Genomic DNA, 18,909 nt, shown 5'->3' with positions numbered 1-18,909 from the left:
TTGGTTAAGTAATTTCCCCTCCCATCACAGATCGGGTCCGTGACGGGAGGTGAAACTTTAGCTTTAGCTGTCATGTCCAGAGCCTGCAGGGCTTTCATTCCCAGAGGATGCATGTTTTTACGTCCTCTGGGAATAAAGCCCAGCAGGCCAGGACATAAAAAGGCAATGGGCTGGTCACTAAGGGCTTAAGATAAGGAGATAATCTCATCACCAACGTTTTTTAGGGTTCAAAAAGTATTTTATTTTCTTTTAACAGAGAAATTTCACATCTGGGATGATAGTAATATGAGCTTTGAGTGAATCCCCCAGTAAGGCACCTCCAGAGGTAAGAGAGTTAAATGCCAACAACAAGTGTGTAGATAGGATATCACTAAATTTTTTATAATACTGCAAACATAAACCATCATGTCCTGGAGCTTTCCCTGACTGACAATCCTTTCATGCCTCTGAAAACTCCTCAGTAGTGATGGGTAATACAAGTACTGATAAAGACTCTCTAGAAAAATAGCCAATTTCAGATGTAACCAGATAATTAGAAATGTTTTCTCTAGTGATTTTTCTCCCGCAATCTGATAGGGGTTTCTGAAGATTGTACAAGGATTTATAATAGTCTCCGAATGCTTCTACAATCTGGTTTGAGAGATGAAGTTGAGTACCACAGTTGGAGAGGATATAGGGAACAAATGTACATTCTTGTTGCTTCCGAATTGCATGGGCCAGAAGTTTGTCAGGTTTGTTACCAAAATCAAAAAAATGTTCCTCTTACATTTCATCAAAGAAACTGTTGCTTTTGTGAGACAAAGAGCGTACTCGTTCTCTTAATTGAATTACCACTGCCCCAATACTCCTTTTTAACAATTACTTATGTTTTCGCTTATGTTTTCCATAGATTATAGTGGTCAACTGATTTCCAAGCCTTAATAAGTGTTGCTATGACAACCATGCACATCTAAAAATTAGTGATTAATCTCCCTGCTTGGGCATATTGATACACGCAGTTCTCAAAAAGCCAATCTCTATTAAATCCTGGTGAAAGATTGGTTACCTGAAGGGCCGTAATAGCTTGTTTTCAAAACCATGTAATAGTTACAAGTGCATTTCTCTGAGGTAGATGAGAGATATCAGTATAGTGTATCTATCTATCTATCTATCTATCTATCTATCTATCTATTTATCTATCTATCTATCTATCCACTCAATGGAAAAAGAAATCAAGCATCTAGAAGGTGTGTGATTGTAATGTTGATATAAGTAAGTGATTGCATTATCAGAGCAAAAGGATAATCTTTTGCAGAAAGCTGAGGACATTAAGGGAGGCTGTAATGCCCTGTTGTACCGCCTCTAGCTTGGATACAAGATGTGATACTGGCGGGCATGAGGGCTCTAATACCCTGTTGTACCACCTCTAGCTTGTATACAAAATGTGATACAGGTGGGCATGGAGGCTCCAGTACCCTGTTGTATCGCCTCTAGCTTGGATACAAGATGTGATACAGGCGGGCATGAGGGCTCTAATAACCTGTTGTACAACCTCTATCTTGAATGCAAGGTGTGATACAGGTGGGCATGGAGGCTCTAATACCTTGTTGTACCGCCTCTAGGTTGAGTACAAGATGTGAAACAGGTGGGCATTCAGGCTCTAGTACCCTATTGTACCGCCTCTGGCCGCCTGCAGACGAGCGGGTCGGATCCGACAGCGAGAATTCTCGCCGCGCGATCCGACCCGAGCGCCTGCAGGGACGAGCGCGTACTCTCCCGCGCCTGGCGGCCCCGGCTCTTTCATGTGCCGGCTGCCGCGCAGCCGGCGCATGCGCAGACCGGAGCCGGCGGCCGGGTGAGTGCGTGCCCCGCAGAAAATTAGGACATGCCGCGGTTTGTTTGCCGCGCGAGATTTCGCGCGGCCGTCTGCATAGGAGTGCGTATTTTAATGCACTCCTATGCAAACGTTCAGCGGCGGAAATCCCGCGGGAAATCCCGCGGCGGGATTTCCGCTCGTGTGCAGGCGGCCTCTAGCTTTTATGCAAGATGTGATACAGGAGCGCATGAGGGCTCTAATACCCTGTTGAACCTCCTCTAGCTTGTATGCAAGATGTGATAAAGGTGGGCATGGAGGCTCTAGTACTTTGTTGTACCGCGTCTAGATTGGATACAAGATGTGATACAGGTGGGCATAGAGGCTCTAGTACCCTGTTGTACCACCTCTAGCTGGGATACAAGATGTGATACAGCGGACACAGAGGTATACAGGTTCCATATGGTATCCTGTGGCATATCAATCCAGATTCGAAGTAACTTAGCCTCTATATTGTGCAAACTCATAGGCTGTCAAAGTTGGCGTCCCATATGGTCTTATACATGTGCTAATAGTGATAAATCTGGTGACTTGGCAGGTCATAAGGTTGTGGTAATGTTGTGGAGACATTCTGATGACACCCTTACTATGTGCAGCTGAGCATTATCCTGCTGGAAAATGCCTCTCAGAAGCCCAACTAAACAGTCATTGTCCCTCATACCACCACTAGGGGTGACTGACTGTCATATGTGATGGTCCCCCAGACCATCAGACCAGCAGTGATGGCAGTGTATTGCTTCACAGCAAAGGCAGAATTGAAACACTGACCACTAGGTCTCCAGACACTAACATGGCTGTTGTCAGCACCAAAACTAAACCTCAATTTGTCACTGAAGACAACTCGTTTCCACTTCGTAGCAGTCCAGTTTCATCGTTTACAACACCACTGCAAACGGAGGCAATAATGGGTGGGTGTCAAAGGAAGTACAAGTAATGGGTGCCATGAGACCAAATGTCCTTCAGCCAAGTAGCTAGAAAACGTTTTGACAGACACATGGACCTCCAAAATGTCGCCTCTTGTCTTTGGATGGCAGACAGCTAAACAGTTGGAGCTGCTCGCGCTTGTCACACGATCAAATGATCTTCCTTACTGGTGGTCTGTTAAGGTCGTCCTAATCCTGTTTGCCTTGTGTGGGTGCCCTCTTACATCCATTGGTCACAACACCTCCTAACAGTCTGGCTAGGTGCTGGGTAATTAATTGATGCAACCATCTAGCTTCTCACATTCCAGTAATGCTCCCCCTCTCAAACTCTGCTAACTGCGCAAAATTTCTTCAATTGCGTCGTAGAGGCATCTAGTGGTGAACAAGCTCTACACAAGTGGAAAAAGAGGTCGACTATACACAAGTAGCCTCTGACAGCATTTGTATAGGCCAAGGGTGGTATCAATATATGCATTTAATGGAAAAAGAAAGCACTTTTAGGGCCTCAGGTGGCAATACTGTAAATATTTGTCTATCTGCCTGAGATGTAACTGCATATATACAGAAACATGAAAATTTCAAGACCAAAAAGGGAAAGTTAAAGAATTATAGAAATCACAGAATCAATATAAACATGCAGCCTAATGTTGTTATGTTGAAAAACAGCTTCTAGGTCACTTTGGAGAAATGCCCGTACTGTTCATTATGTCACCCCACACCATAATCCCAGTAGTAGGACCATTGTGAAATTCCCTGATGAAAGCCTCTTCATGGCATTGCCCACATGATCTCCAGACCAATCTCCAACCATCATTGAATCTGAGTCAAAAGCAGGACTCATTGCTGAAGAGGACCAACCTCCATTCCAGCTTCCATTGCGATCTTGCTTTGCACCACGATAGCCTTTGAGAGTGGTGGCATGAGGTCAATGGAACACCTCTTACTGGACATGTGGCTCATAGGCTAGTGTTGTGCAAGTGCTTCTGATGGTTTCTGTAGACACTGTGATGTCCAATTTCATTTGCAGTACAGAATGGATTACTACACGCTATTGTTCTAATCTGATGATCAATCCATGCAGAAGTTCGTGTCTGTGCACCTCTTGCTATCATTCGAGTTTGTTGATGTTCTCCCAACGACAGGGACACACAATGTTGAGCAGTGCTAACATCTCAGCCTACACACATAGCGATCTGCCGGAGTGATAAACCAAAGTCTCTCAGTTCAAGGATTCTATACCTTTCCAAATGCAATTGCAACACCCCAGACACTTGACAAACGTGGGGAGCTAGGAGGGTTAAGTGTTGGCTTGTCACGGCGGCACTTACTAGGCTCCTTTCCCAGAGGGATGACATGCAGCCAAGGCCAGAGCAGGATTGCAGGCCATCGTTGACACCCCTAGGATAGGGAATGCCAATAAACAGGATGATGGGGGTAGTAGTTGTCACGGGTGACGCCACAGTTCCTACACGCCAATATATCACACGGCGGAGAATAAACACAGACACTGATTTCTTTTACCTCGGGTCCCAAGGAACGGTTAGGGCCCGGTATGAAGTTTACTTAGAATAACTTTGGCAAGTGCAGATAAGAAAGGAATCTCAGAGGTCAGGGAGGATACACAGGATGAAACCGGTCCTACAGTCTGCATTATCTGTATGGTACCACTCCTAGACTTGGAGAACTCCGGAGGAGGAAAGGGGTAGAGTTCACTCCACAGACACACTGGTGGTATTATTTACTTTTATGATTTGCACCCCACACGGGAGACGCATGGGTATGACTTAGGACAGTACTTCTACATGGGGATCCTAACTTTGGATGACCGCATAGGAAAACTTGTGGGTTTGAATTAGTACCTCTGCACTGGGTCTTGTCAGAAAAAGTGATTACTTACAAAGGCTCTCTCTTAGACTTGTGGCTCAGTCCACTCCCATTCAAAATGCAGTCCCTGCGGGATATCTCTCCTTCTCCTTCATCTTCACCAGAAGGAAGCTGAAGGTGCTTCCATGTGGCTCTGTGTTCGGTGGCATTGAGGTAGCAAATAAGATGGAACCCCGTACAACAACAACAACCTTTTCCCGCTCTCAAACACTCCTATTTATGCCCTCACTTACACCACATGACATGACAGACTGATACATTTACAGGCAGGCAATGATTTTATTAGAGTTAACCTCTCGAGCGCCGCAGCTGTGTAACACACACACTGGAAATACAAAGACAGGCTTTGCACAGTGCATCCACATGCATCAAACATGTATAACATTTATGGAGGGGACCAGGATGATGTTCTGGGACACTACACAATAAGAGGTGATAACTGGCGCATCGACGAACAATCAAATCACAAGACTTTATCCAATTTTTGCGGTTTTATATAGTTAAAAAAATTTGCTTTTGATCTGGCTTTTATACAATTGAAGCCCCTCCAACGTGTCACAGATTAGAGCTAGGTGCTTGACAATTTCCACACTTGTATATCTTAGCAACATCTTCTACTTCCTTGATTTGCATAACCTTACGGCTTGTCCTTCTTATGGCACTTTACACAGTAGTCATTTAAACGACTGCACGAGCGCTGACGTCACCGCTAAGGTCAGCAGCGCTCGTGCTGATCATTTACACTGAAAGACTTATCGCTGGATCACAGGCCTCTCGCTGACTTCTCGCTCAGCTTCCACCTCCTATGGGAAGCGCTGAGAAGGGAACATTTACATGTAATGAGAAACCATCGATCCAGTGATAGTTTTTAAGCTGACTGAAAGTCAGCGATAACCAACTGCGAATGAATAGTGAATGATTTTTTTGCATTCACGTTGAACAATTATCACCCAAATTCGTTCATTTTAACGAAATTTGAGTAAAATTCGTTATGTGCAAATGGGCCATAAGTGTTGCAATTTCAACATTAAGGAATATATATATATATATATATATATATATATATATATATATATAGTTTTATTTCTGATCTTTAGCATAGTCTCAACAAATTCTTCTGCTTATTGAAATTGATCATATAAAATCTCAATACGGCTCAATTATTGAAAGCTGATTTATATCCATCTGCAGTTCATCTACTCTGTACGTGGCATAAATAGTCATGCTATGTGTGTGAATATCTGGGGACATTGATGTATTTGGTAATTTGAGTCTACACAAGGTCTCTATGACAACACTGCAATGAAAGAAATCAGAAGGGGGCATATAATCATCAGAGTCTCTTGGTAATATAGCTTTGGGCTTGTTGTTTCAATTTTTCAAATTTTTTTCTGGCAGGTCTTGGAAACTTGGAATAACAATAGATGTTAAATGAATGTTTCTGAATATAATTTATGGATAGGCATATCCTATATGACAGTACTGGAAGTCAATAGAATTTGCTTTTAAAATGATGAGCTATATTTCAGATCATAAAGGAGTGTCTACATCTCAAAACCAAAGGATCTATCATCAGTAGAGATGAGCATACGTACTTGCTAAGGCAAATTACTCGAGTGAGTATTGCCATTTTCGAGTACATTCCCGCTCGTCCCAAAAGATTCGGGGGCCGGCGGGGGTGAGCGGTGAGTTGCAGGAGTGAGCATGGGGGAGTGGAGGGAGAGAGAGAGATCTCCCCCCCGTTCCTCCCTGCTCTCACCCGCCACCCCCGCCCCCTGGGCATGTACTCGAAAATTGCAATACTCGCTCGAGTAATTTGCCTTAGCGAGTACGCTCGCTCATCTCTATTCATCAGCAAAGAAAAAGGTTTGCTAGTGTGAGACCTGAAACTGGGAATCTCGATGATGACAATGATTAGGTGATTGGTTATTCAATTTACAAGTTCTTAATAAATCAAAAAAGAAAACAAATTACCATTGTCAGATTTTATCTCGAATATTACATTTTCAATGGAACTGTGATAGTGTGCAACAAATTCATGTGTTTTAGACATTTTTTGCATTTTCCTGTTTTGAAAGCGTCTAGATTGTGATAAATAAATTATATAATGCATCACATTTATTAACCACTCCACCCAAAAGGACGTACATGTACATCTTCCAGATGTGGCATTTGTATTGATCCCGTTCCATATTCAGCAGGCGCCAGCTGTATTTGACAGCTGACACACACCATAGCCGTGATCAGTGCTCATACTGATCAGAGCTGTTAACCTTTTAAATGCTGCTGTGAATTCTAACACTGGGATTTACATGTTTTGATCAACATTCAGGGGTTCGGAACAGCCCCATAGTGATGAGATTGTGAGATGCCATTTGGTCATCATTGCAGTCCAGGGCCTTCAAAAGGCACCCAGGGCTGCCATGAACAAATGCTTATCAAGGCATACCCAAGGCACATCTTGATAGACTGTCTGTCAGAATGCAGTATAATGCAATACTGTGGTATTGCATTATACTGTATGAGTGATCAAACAATCGCAAATTCCAGTCCCCTAACGGGGCTAAAAAAAAGGTAAAAATACATTGAACATGTTTTTCAGTACAGTGTATAGCACATTAAATAGAAGCATTGAAAAATACAACTCATCCTGGGAAAATCAGAACCTCAGACAGATACATCTACAGAAAAATGAATTAGACTTTTTTGAAAACTGAATCACAGTTTAACTCAAATTAAAGGCCCATTTACACACAATGATTATCACTCAAAAGATGTCTTTTGAGCGACAATCACTGTGTCATTTACAGCGCATGATGATCGCTCAAAATGAGCGAACATCTTGAGCTGCCAGCGAAGGATGCAGAAGACAAGCAGGGTGTCCCCGCTTGTCTTCTGCATACAGCTGTTTCCCGCTTCGAGTGCCCAGCTGTTATACAGCCAAACGTTTGGAGTGGAGGATGCAGAAGACAAGCGCGGTTTCCCCGCTTGCCTTCTGCATTCAGCTGTTCCCCGCTCGGAGCGCCCAGCTGTTGTACAGCCGATTGCTCGGAGCGGAGGATGCAGAAGACAAGTGGCGTGTCCCTGCTTGTCTTCTGTATCCAACTGTTCCCTGCTCCGGGCGCCCAGCTGTTATACAGCCGATCGCTCGGAGCGGAGGATGCAGAAGACAAGCGGGGTGTCCCCACTTATCTTCTGCATCCAGCTGTTTTCTGCACGGAGCGCCCGGCTGTTATACAGCCGAGCACTCGATGCGGGGTATGGAGAACAGAGCTGGACAACTCTGTTCTTCATACCCAGCCTGTGATCAGGGAGCAGGATACAGCTGAAACAATAGTATTAGCTGTATCCCGCTGTGAATCCCTGATAAAGCTCATCGTTGTCTTTCAGCACGCTGGAAGACAACGATGAGCGACGGCTTAATGAAAACTCCACGATGTAAGTACAGTTACACACATAGATTATCGCTCAAAAGACGGCTTTTGAGCAAATTTTGAGCGATAATTGTTGTGTTTAAATGGGCCTTTAACGGCCTAACAGTTACATTAAAATTGGAAAAACATTCCCAAAAATGTCTCTCTTTAAATTGTAGATTTTGATTTTATTTGGCGCATAACTCAGTCACCTTAGACCCACCTTAACCCTTTAATAACATAACAAATTTTAGCCTTAAAAAACAGTAAATTGTTTAGCCTTTTATGTTCCAGAGGTCATAAACTCTTTATTCTTTTGTCAATATAGCCATATGAGATCTTGTATTTTATGATATGAGTTCTAGTTGTTATAGGAACCAATTTAAATTTCACCAACATACAACGTATTGAATAACTTTTATTAATTTCTTGCAGTGTGGGGGGCAATGCCAAAATGAGTAATTTCAGCATTATTTTAGGGGATTTATTTTCACGGCATTCACCACGTGGTATAAGTATTATGAGCAGTTTTTTTGTTTTATTTTTATTTTTCAATATTTAAAGCAATGATTACTGAAGCTTTGCATAGTCATTACTGCAGCTTAGCCATAAGTCAAATTAACATAAATATTTAGTCTATAATGTCACTCACCCCTTCACCAGTTCCACAGCAATAAAATCAGGTCCTTGACCTCCATTGTAAAGTAGGAGTCCATCTGAGTGTCGTCCTCGAAACATGAAGAGAAGATGCATAGAAGCGTAGGCTTGTAGTCGAGGAAGGGCTAAGTAAGCTGGACCTGACCGAAATACTACAGGATCAGCTAGCAATGGACGAAGACCTCCAGCACGTGCATTAAGTTCACAACGTCTGCCTAATTCACCATCTTGACATAGGTCAAGATACGGGGCACCATTGTAACGAAGAGCCGTTAAGTGACCCAAGAAATTAGAAGGTGGGGCTGAAAGGAAACGGCGTTCGGTCATTATGCCTGTTTCCAGATGGTGAAGCTCTAATCGAGTATGATCACCAGCCATGTGTCCTATAACAGCAAGAAATACAAAAAGATTATAGTTTATATGTAGGAAAATATATACATTGTAACTAGAGATGAGCGAGCGTACTTGGCCACGCCCCTTTTTCACCCGAGCGCCGCGATTTTCGAGTACTTCCGTACTCGGGCGAAAAGATTCGGGGGGGGGGGGGGCGCCGTGGGTGAGTGGGGGGTTGCATCAGGGAGTGGGGGGGAGGAAAGGGAGAGAGAGAGCGCTCCCCCCTGTTCCCCGCTGCTACCCCCGCTCTGCCACGCCTCCCCCCACCCCCCCGGCGCCCCCCGAATCTTTTCACACGAGTACGGAAGAACTCGAAAACCGCGGTGCTCGATCGAGTAATTACTCAAAACGAGTAGGTTCGCTCATCTGTAATTGTAACTAAAATATTGGTAATATGCTTTCATTATATACTGACATGCCAAAACTCATGTGACAGGAACTAATAACATATAGGACCTCTTCTAACCTGGCAATATGCAGAAATTCTATATCACATCAATTGCACAAGTGGACAGAATATGTCAGGAGAGATATTGAGGCATTTGGATAGCTACCCACAACTTTATGGTATTATGGTAGGTGCAGAATTTTGGGTTCGAATAGACCTCTCCACCACATCCCATGAGTGTAACATTGTAACATAGTATGTTAGGCTGAAAAAGGAAACATGTCCATTCAGTTCACCCTATCCTCCTTCAATGTAAACCCAGAGGGAGGCAAAAAAAAACAAACAAGGAGCTAGAAGCCTATTTTTCCTGTTTAAGGGAAAAACATTCCTTCCTGACTCCAATCTGGCAATCAGAATAATCCCTGGATCAATAACCCCTCTGAAGTCATAGAGATTATAACATGTAATGCTCAAGAAAGGCATCCAGGCCACTCTGAAGTGCTTTTATTGAGTCCACTATCATGACGTCCTCAGGCAGAGAGTTCCATGGTCACACTGCTCTAACAGTAAAGAACCCCCTTCTATGTCGGTGTAGAAACTCTCTTTCCACTAGACGTAGAGGGCGCTCCCTTGTTACAGTCACAGGCCTGGGTATAAACAGATCATGGGAGAGATCTCTGTCTTGTCCCCTGATATATTTATACATAGTTATTAGGTTGTATTTGTTTTCTAAACTATATAACCCCAGTTTTAATAACCTATTTGGGTATTGTAGGCCATCCATTACATTTATTACTTTAGTTGCCTGCTTTTCAACCTGCTCAAGCTTTGATATATCCTTATTGAGTACAGGTGCCCAAAACTGTTCACAATATTCCATGTATGGTCTGACCAGTGACTTGTAAAGAGGAAAAACAATGTTTTTATCGTGTGCCCCTAGATCTCTTTAGATGTACCCGATGATCCTACTTGCCTTGGCAGCAGCTGCCTGACACTGGTTGCTCCAGTTAAGCTTACATTTAACTATAATCCTCAAGTCCTTTGCCATGTCAGTTTTGCCCAGTGTTTTCCTATTTAGTGTGAAATGGTGACATGTATATCCTCTGCCCATGTGCATAAACTTACATTTATCAGTGTCAAACTTCATTTACTACTTTTCTACCCCAGCCCACAATTTATCCAGATCCGTTTGCAACTGCATTTTGTCCTCTCCTGTGTTAATTTTTATCCATAGTTTTGTATCATCTGCAAATATTGCTATTTTAGGGCGCCTACCCACTTGCGTTGCCGATTTTCGCGTGTTTTTTGCGCGTTTTTCGCGGTGTTTTTTGCGCATTTTTTTGCAGCCCTCCATTGACAATCATGGGTGCATTAAGAGAAAAATAAGGAGACATATGCAACTGACAGTTCCTATGTGAAAAAACCCCACAAAACAGAAAAAAAAAACCCAGATGGACAAGAACACATTCTATACTAATTGCTCTTGAGAAAAAACGCAAAACATCACAGGAAAAAAAATCGCAAGTGGTAGGCACCCTTACTGTGCAATTCTTCTACCAGATCATTAATAAATTTATATAAAAATAAATAGGGTCCAATACCAACCCCTGTGATGCATCACTGGTAACGGTAACCCAATCAGAATATGTACCATTAATAATCACACTCTGTTTTCTATCATTGAGCCAATTACTTACCCACTTACACACATTCTCACCCAGACCAAGCATTAAGTGTTCAATTGGGCTCATGCTAGGTGATAGTTAAGGCCCCACTATTCGTAGGGACTCTCCAGAATGCTTCTCTAACTAATTCTGCGCAACTTCTGTGCATTATTCTGCTAAAATATCTTATGATTTTGGGGCTACATAAAGTTCATGAAGGGCTACAAATGGTCACCAAGCAGTGAAACATAGTGGACCCTGGTCAAAGATGGGTTTAGGCCAACTAGTGGATCCAACCCATGCCATGAGAACACACCTCACACCAGTATGGAGACAACAACAGCCTGCATAGTGTCTTGTTGACAACTCGAGTCCATGGTTTCATGGGCTCTGCACCATACAAACCCTATCTTAAGCCCAAAACAATTGGTACCATGCCACATGTTGCCAGTCCTCTAGGGTCAAGCTAGCAACCTTACAAACTCAGGTCAGGTGCTGTGTCTGGTATCATAAACATGGAAAACAGAAAACTGATGGCAGAAAAAGACCACATGGTCCATCTAGTATTCCTTATATTATTTCCCTCTTAGGATAGATATAGGATTATCCCAGGCATGCTTGAATACCTTTATTGTTGATTTTTCAACCACATCTGCTCCAAACATTTACTGCTCTCTCTGAAAAATAATATTTCCTGGCATTGCTTCTGATCTTCTCCTCAAGTAATCTCAGACTGTGCGCACTTGTTCTAGTATATAGCTTCCTAATAAATGCATTTCCCTCTTGAACCCTATTTGTATCTTCAACATGTTCTAAGGTTTTGATCACATCCCCCCTTTTGCTTCTTTCCTTCAGGCCATACATATAAAGTTCTTTAGGTCTTCCCTTACAAGTTTTGTTCTTGAGATCTTGCACCTTTTTTAGCTCACCTTTGGACTTGTTCCATTCTATCAATGTCTTTCCTGCTGTTAACAGAGGCAGCATGGAAGCTAAAGAACGCTGCCTTGACCAGTATAGAGCCTTCTGCATTAAATGTGAATGTGTTGTTTGTCTGTTCACATGGAGAATTCTACCCAGATTCCGCCAGTCCTCATCATTGAGCACCTACCGGCAGCCACTATGCTGTCCACTGTTGGTGGAAATGCCTTCTATGATGTTTTCACGGGAAACATTTGACCCTGTGGATTGAGGAATGTTAAATTCCCACGTAACTTCAGAAATGAAATATCTCATCCATCTAGACTCCCTATCATGCCTAGCATGCTGGCTAGTGTTCAACCTCACTCATAAGGTAACACCTCACAACTTATACAGTGACAGGTGATAATAGTTGTTTCCAAGCCGTCATCTGCGGTAAGGCTTCTTTGTAATCAGTTTACCTATTGCTTTCCCATGGTTTTTGGCATGCCAGTGTATATGTTCCTAATAAGAGATACTGGTGCTCTAGTATTCATGAAAATACAAACAAGAACTCAGTTAAGCTATATAGTATATTGAAAAAAATGGAAACAAAAATTGCAAATGTAAGAATTTTCCTTCACAGCTTACAATCATAACATGGATATTATCTTATGGTTCAATAGTTGCTTGAGGATAGTGAAGTAATTATTATATATCTGTAGAATGCATATTAGATGAATGCTATACTTTCCTACCTCTCCTGTATTATGAGGGAATTGTAGTAATACCAGAGGTTACGTCACTGCAAATAAATTGAACTACATGATTCTCTCTTGGTAATATCTGTATAAACTCAAATCAACTTAGCTACTACAAGAGAAGTACAGCAAATAGATGTGCTGTTAATAGAGATGAGCGAGTATACTCGCTAAGGCACTACTCGCTCGAGTAATGTGCCTTAGCCGAGCATCTCCCCGCTCGTCCCTAAAGATTCGGGGGCTGGCAGGGTGCGGGGATCAGCGGGGGAGAGCGGGGAGGAACGGAGGGGAGATCTCTCTCTCCGCCCTGCTCTCCCCTGCTCCCCGCCGCAACTCACCTGTCAGCCGCGGCGGCCCCCGAATCTTTAGGGACGAGCGGGGAGATACTCGGCTAAGGCACATTACTCGAGCAAGTAGTGCCTTAGCGAGTATACTCGCTCATCTCTAGTTGTTAACTCTACAAAGAAAGGTCGATGCATTTATAGTTTCACTGTTGTTAATTTTTGTGCAATTGCTCGACCTTGTTGTGTACGGGAGGTTTAAACAGATTGTGTCATCAGATTCATGCTGCCCAATCCACGGGCTGCCAAGGGTGATTTATTCTGAAATGCTGCAATATTTTAGAATAAATGCATTTTAAGGCTTAACTTGGAACTGAGCTCTTAGTCCCGGGAGTGGGCTGCAGCGGCCTCTCCCCACCTTCTGTATGCAGATAACAGCTCCTCTCCCTGCTTGTGTATAGAGAGAGCTGTATCTCTGCATGCAGCGGGGGGGGGGGGGGGGGGGGAGAGAGGTCCATCTCTGTGACTTGGAGCTTAGCTCTGAGCCAAACTTCAAAGCGTATTTTTTCTGAAGCGCTGCAGCATTTAAGAAAAAAACACCACAGGGGCAACAGGCTTCCTTGCCCCGGGTTCATGTTGCCTGTGGTTCGAGCAGCATTAAGCTGATGACACAATCCCTTTCATATGACCAAAATTCTCTTTACTTAATGTTTAAACTGATGTAAAGGGATTTTCATACTATATTGTTATGATGAATCCGGATTCAAATTCTGGGACCTCAATCAATTAGAGAACAACGTCATCCAGGTTCCCCCAGCTTTTTTCTTGCATAGTGGCACTTATGTCCACCATTGAATGGGGCTGTGTACTAATTCTCTACGAAGCAGTTGGACAAGAGAACTGCAATTCAGTGAATAACTGTGAGGAGTGGCAGCACTTTACTAGCGCTATTATTCTGAGGATCATCCAGGATCCCGGCAGTCAGAGCCCCACTGGTCAGGAAGTTATGGAATATCCTAGCAATAAGCTATTGCGCCTAATGGTGGGGGGGAAAAAGCTTTACATGCACCTTAAATTCAGGGTTAACTTATTATTTGTACTTTGTATAAAGTGCTATTAGTGTAAATGGAAAAACTGCTGCATGGTTGTTTGAAGTCTTACTAGTAAAATCTCATGTGGGTTACAGAGAGCAATAAATCAATTCAACTGATAAAGATTAAATCAGAAAAAGCATTGTAATCCTCTAAAACAAACACATATATCTACCTTCCACAGTGACATTATCCACGCTGAGCTGAAGGTATTTCCCTCTGCGGAGTACTCGTACTGTGTGCCATTCGTTGTCATTTAGCTTTTGGCCAGCATACAAAGTCTCTGGGCCCTTACCTGAAAGGAGTAGGGTGCAGTGTAAATCAAGGCATTGATGCTTTTAGAAACACATACCTACATCTTGAAGTGATGGAAACTGCAACAAATAGACGTGTAGAATCTAATGTGTTAAGCTCGCTACACTAATGTTATGTAAGAATTTTTTTTAAAAAAAGCAGCCGATTAAGTAGTTCCTAATATTTTCCAGTTTTTCTATTTTAATATAAATATTACCCTTCAAATAGGTGATCTTTAACACTTCACATTGTCGAACTTAAAAGGAACCAGCAAAAAAAAAATCACTTCTCACTAGAGTAATACCAAATGTATGGTGCTAACGGTGCTGCCTATGGTTACTACCGTGTTTCCCTGAAAATAATACAGTGTCTTATATAAAGTTTTGCTCAAAAAGATTTAACTTTTTTACATATATAGCTGCCTGGACACTATTTAAATTGACTTTTTTTAATTAACTGTAAGCAGCACTTACTTTTGGAGTAGGGCTTATATTTCAAGCATCCTCAAAAATCCTTAAAAATCATTTTGCATCCGCAAAAATCCTGGAAAATTATGCTATGTCTTATTTTCAGGGTATGTCTTATTTTTAGGGAAACAGGGTAGTTAGTCTACAAAATGACTCCTGTTGTGGTTATGCTTGGCTCGAATTATTACCGTCCTGTACAGTACATACATAGTACTACTGGTATACAAATACACCAATCAGCCACAACATTAAAACATACCTAAAACTGAATAGGACTCCCTCATGCTACCTAATCAACTCTGACCCATCAAGAAATAGAATACAGAAAACATCTGAAGATGTCCTGTGGTATCTGGCATCAAAATGTTAGCAACACATCATTTATGTCCTGTAAGCTATGAAGCAGGACCTCCATGGATTTGACTTGTTTGACCAGCACATCCCACATTTCTTGATCACATTGAGATCTGGGAATTGGAGGCCAAGTTAATACCTTGGATTCTTTGTCATGTTCCTCAAAGCATTCCTGCAAAACAACAAAGCTAGGAAGCGCATCCAGCTAGGTGAAATAGGTGTTATATAGGGGCAGGTGCATGTAGCTGTAGTGCAAAGCCAACAATGACAAAATGTGTAATAGTGCTCTGCATATAGTGGAGATGCTGTCTAAGCTTGTTTTCTGTATTGTACATTTGGTAGTGCAGATACCTCCATCTTGCATTTACACTTCTACCCATTTGTCCAGGTCTGACCTCCTACCCCAAACGATTGTAATTAGAGCAGAAAATAGCTGGATCCTACTTGCCCTGAGTTTCCTCTGGAGGTCTATGCACAAAAAGAGGTACTGTAAGTCTGTTAATGTATAGTTTTTTCTAAAGAGTTTGCCTTGTTGGGGGCCGATGGACAATGTGATCAAACGTGTGCTAAAAATCTCCTATTTATAAGCATTTTAAATATAGAAGTAATGCAATTCAAAATTCATATATTCAGTGTTGGCATTCTTCTTGGCACTTGCAGAGTGCTGTTGCACATTTTGTGATTGTTTTTTCCAGCTATTCCTGAACTGCATTATCCTGTTGAGAGGTCACTGTCATTGCAGAATATCATTGCTGTGAAGGGGGTTACTTAATGTACAACAATGTTTAGGTAGATGGTTTGTGTCAAAGTCACATTCACATAGTAATATAATTTCTAAGGCAGAAAAAAGACATATGCTCATCCAGTTTAGTCTATTAATTACCAGGACCCAAGGCTTTTCTGCAGTACGTTGCCCAAAGCAACAAACTGCCTCTTTTGGCTTGTTTTCTCCCCATACCACTGGCGTAACTATAGGGGATGCAGTTGCACAGGGCCCAGGAGACTTAAGGGGCCCATAAGGCCTCTCTTCTCCATACAGGGAATCCAGTACTATGAATTAAGCATTATAGTTGGGTGCCCTGTTACAGGTTTTGCATTGGGGCCCAGGAGTTCAAGTTATGCCTCTGCGTTAGGGGGTTAAGAGAAGTTGCGGGCCCCAAGATAAATTTTTGTACCCGGGCCCATGAGCCTTTAGCTTTTAACCCCTGCCCCATACTACATTCTAGTGCCATCTCTTTTCCAGGTAAGCAATGCACTTGCCCCCCGGCCAAACACATGATCTAAAACAAAACATGGTTCATCAGACCAGGCCACTGCCTTCCACTGCCCCATGGTCCAGTTCTGATGCTCACGTGTCCATTGCAGTCACTTTTTGCAGTAAACATGAGTCAGCATGAGCACTCTGTAGCTACACTGCCCCATACACAGCAAGCTATGATGCACTGTGTGTCCTGGCATTTTTCTATCATAGCCAGCAGTCATTTTTACAGTAGTTTGTGTTACAGTAGTTTGACCAGCCAAGCTAGCTTTCGCTTCTCAGGCACATTAGTAAGCCTTGAGAGCCCATGATTCTGTTGCATGTTCACTGGATGGCCTTCCTTGGATCACTTTTGGTAAATACAAGTCACTGCATATTGGGAACACCCCCGAGGAACTGTTGTTTTGAAGAAGTTATGACTTAGTCTACTAGCCATCGCAATTTGGCCCTTATCAAAGTTCTTTACTCTTGCCCACTTTATCTGCTTCCAATACATCAACTTCAAGAACTGACTGATTACCTGCTATTTAATATATACCCCACCCTAAGGCCTCATGTCCACGGGCCAAATATGATTTAAGATCCGCAGCGGATCACCCGCATGCAGATCCGCATCCCATAGGGATGCATTGACCACCCGCGGGTAGATAAATACGGGTAGATGGAGAATCCGTAGCGGGCCTGATTTTCCCCGTGGACATGAGGCCTAACAGGTGCCACTGTCATAACATAGTATTATTTATTTTAGTGTTATGGCTGATCGGTGTATATTTAAAGTTAAGTTATTTTTGGAGAAATTACAGAATACCTGAACCTTAAAGATATGCATTATATTTTTCCTTTGTAATCTTGATTTATTTCAGAATCCATTGAAAAAAGGCCATTCTTACTGATACAACGGCAGGTGCAAACACCAGTTCCCAGCACCATGCATATTGGTAAATATGACCATTTTCAGTGATTTTTGTCAGGATTTGATCCCTTTTTTCAATAAACTGCTTATAATGTTAGTGTGGGAACTCATAAGACATGACGACCCTTAACTTGGGTTGCAAGCTTTGCGTATTTTGGCCAAAATATCAACCAATATCTCTTTTTTTTTGCAGAAGCAGTTGGGTCCTAAGATGCTGTGGGAGCCCCGACTCTCAGTGCATTATGTAGTATACTTTAATAGTATACCAGGTCTAATAGTATGGGTGAAACTAATGGTGCTACAAGCAATTGTGTAGGTCCAGCCTTTGTGATACATGCTGAAAACTATTCCCTCACTCCTGCTAGGTGGTCATTGTTTCATTACAACAAAATGCATTGTGGTGCATACTACACTCTCCTTATCCCCCTTTTGTGTGAGATTGTGCTCACCTACATTGAGGAAGCCCCCTTCTTATCACTCCTCACTGCTTAAGATCATAATATCACCTCAGTCAATAGATAGAAAAGACTGTGCAGTGCCTCTAGCATGAATAGGGGTCTCAAAGGCTATGTACACTGTTGTACTTTTTTTTAATCAATGTGTTTTTGGAAATGCAGACTTTTTGCAATTGTTTTTTAGTAAAAATTTCTGATTGTCCAGCTTCTCTGGACTTTTCTGAAGTTAAATGCTGAATTAATTGGTATTTGATAAACAAAAAGCTAAATTTCGATAACAGAAGATAAAAGTGATAAATTTCTTAGTATATGGATTCCATGGATAAATTATGCTTTTCCTACAGTGGGGATGAATCTACTAACCTAAATTTAATTTTCTAGTATATTTGCCACTTGGGGGAGCAGCCCTGGGAGAGAGGGAATCCTCACCCCCACCCCGCCCTTATACCCTTCCCTGTTCCCACCCTTTCCTTCCTGAAATGTGATTTGGCCCTGGCCAGGCCATTGTTCATTATTGAATGAAGTTCTTCCCGAAAATAGCAATGAAAGATGTGAAATGTGATAACATTTGATTGCTATTATTTTCTTATTTATTTCTATTCAGATGATATAAGGCTTGTAGCTACATTATTGTGTTATGAGTAGAAATGTTTTCATACTGCTATGCCTTTGTGTGTATAACTGAAAATTCAATAAAAACTATTGTCATAAAAAAAATTCTAACGTTAATTTCAATGCTTGTATTGTTTTCCAAGAGACTGCAGACTGAAAGACTGAAATCTTAGCAAATTCCATCAGCCATAGTAAAATGAGAGGTTGTTACATCTCCTGCCCTAGCCTGTTCCCCTATCAGATGAGGAAGACAGAGAGCAGAGAAAACTACTATTACAGAGGGATGTATGACAGTGCTAGGGAATTATGGAGGAGATCTGGAGCTGTTATCAATAATGAGGGGAAACGGGAC

At 42.2% G+C, this 18,909-nt stretch overlaps 1 protein-coding gene across 10 annotated transcripts in view; it reads right to left on the bottom strand.

The window, feature by feature from the left end:
- The window catches only part of NRXN2 (neurexin 2), a 693,278-nt gene that overhangs the window by 471,047 nt on the left and 203,322 nt on the right, over positions 1 to 18,909 (bottom strand). For all 10 annotated transcript variants that reach the window (XM_066582621.1, XM_066582619.1, XM_066582620.1 and 7 more), the window contains 2 exons: positions 14,380 to 14,499; positions 8,725 to 9,112 (listed from right to left, as the gene is read on the bottom strand). In XM_066582621.1, the coding sequence (XP_066438718.1) occupies positions 8,725 to 9,112; positions 14,380 to 14,499 (508 nt within the window). The remainder of the gene's footprint in view (positions 1 to 8,724; positions 9,113 to 14,379; positions 14,500 to 18,909) is intronic.

The sequence above is a fragment of the Eleutherodactylus coqui genome, chromosome 11 (genome assembly GCF_035609145.1).
Source record: "Eleutherodactylus coqui strain aEleCoq1 chromosome 11, aEleCoq1.hap1, whole genome shotgun sequence".
NCBI lineage: Eukaryota > Metazoa > Chordata > Amphibia > Anura > Eleutherodactylidae > Eleutherodactylus > Eleutherodactylus coqui.
Note: the sequence above shows the minus strand (reverse complement) of the source record. Positions and strands in the feature narration are given on the sequence as shown.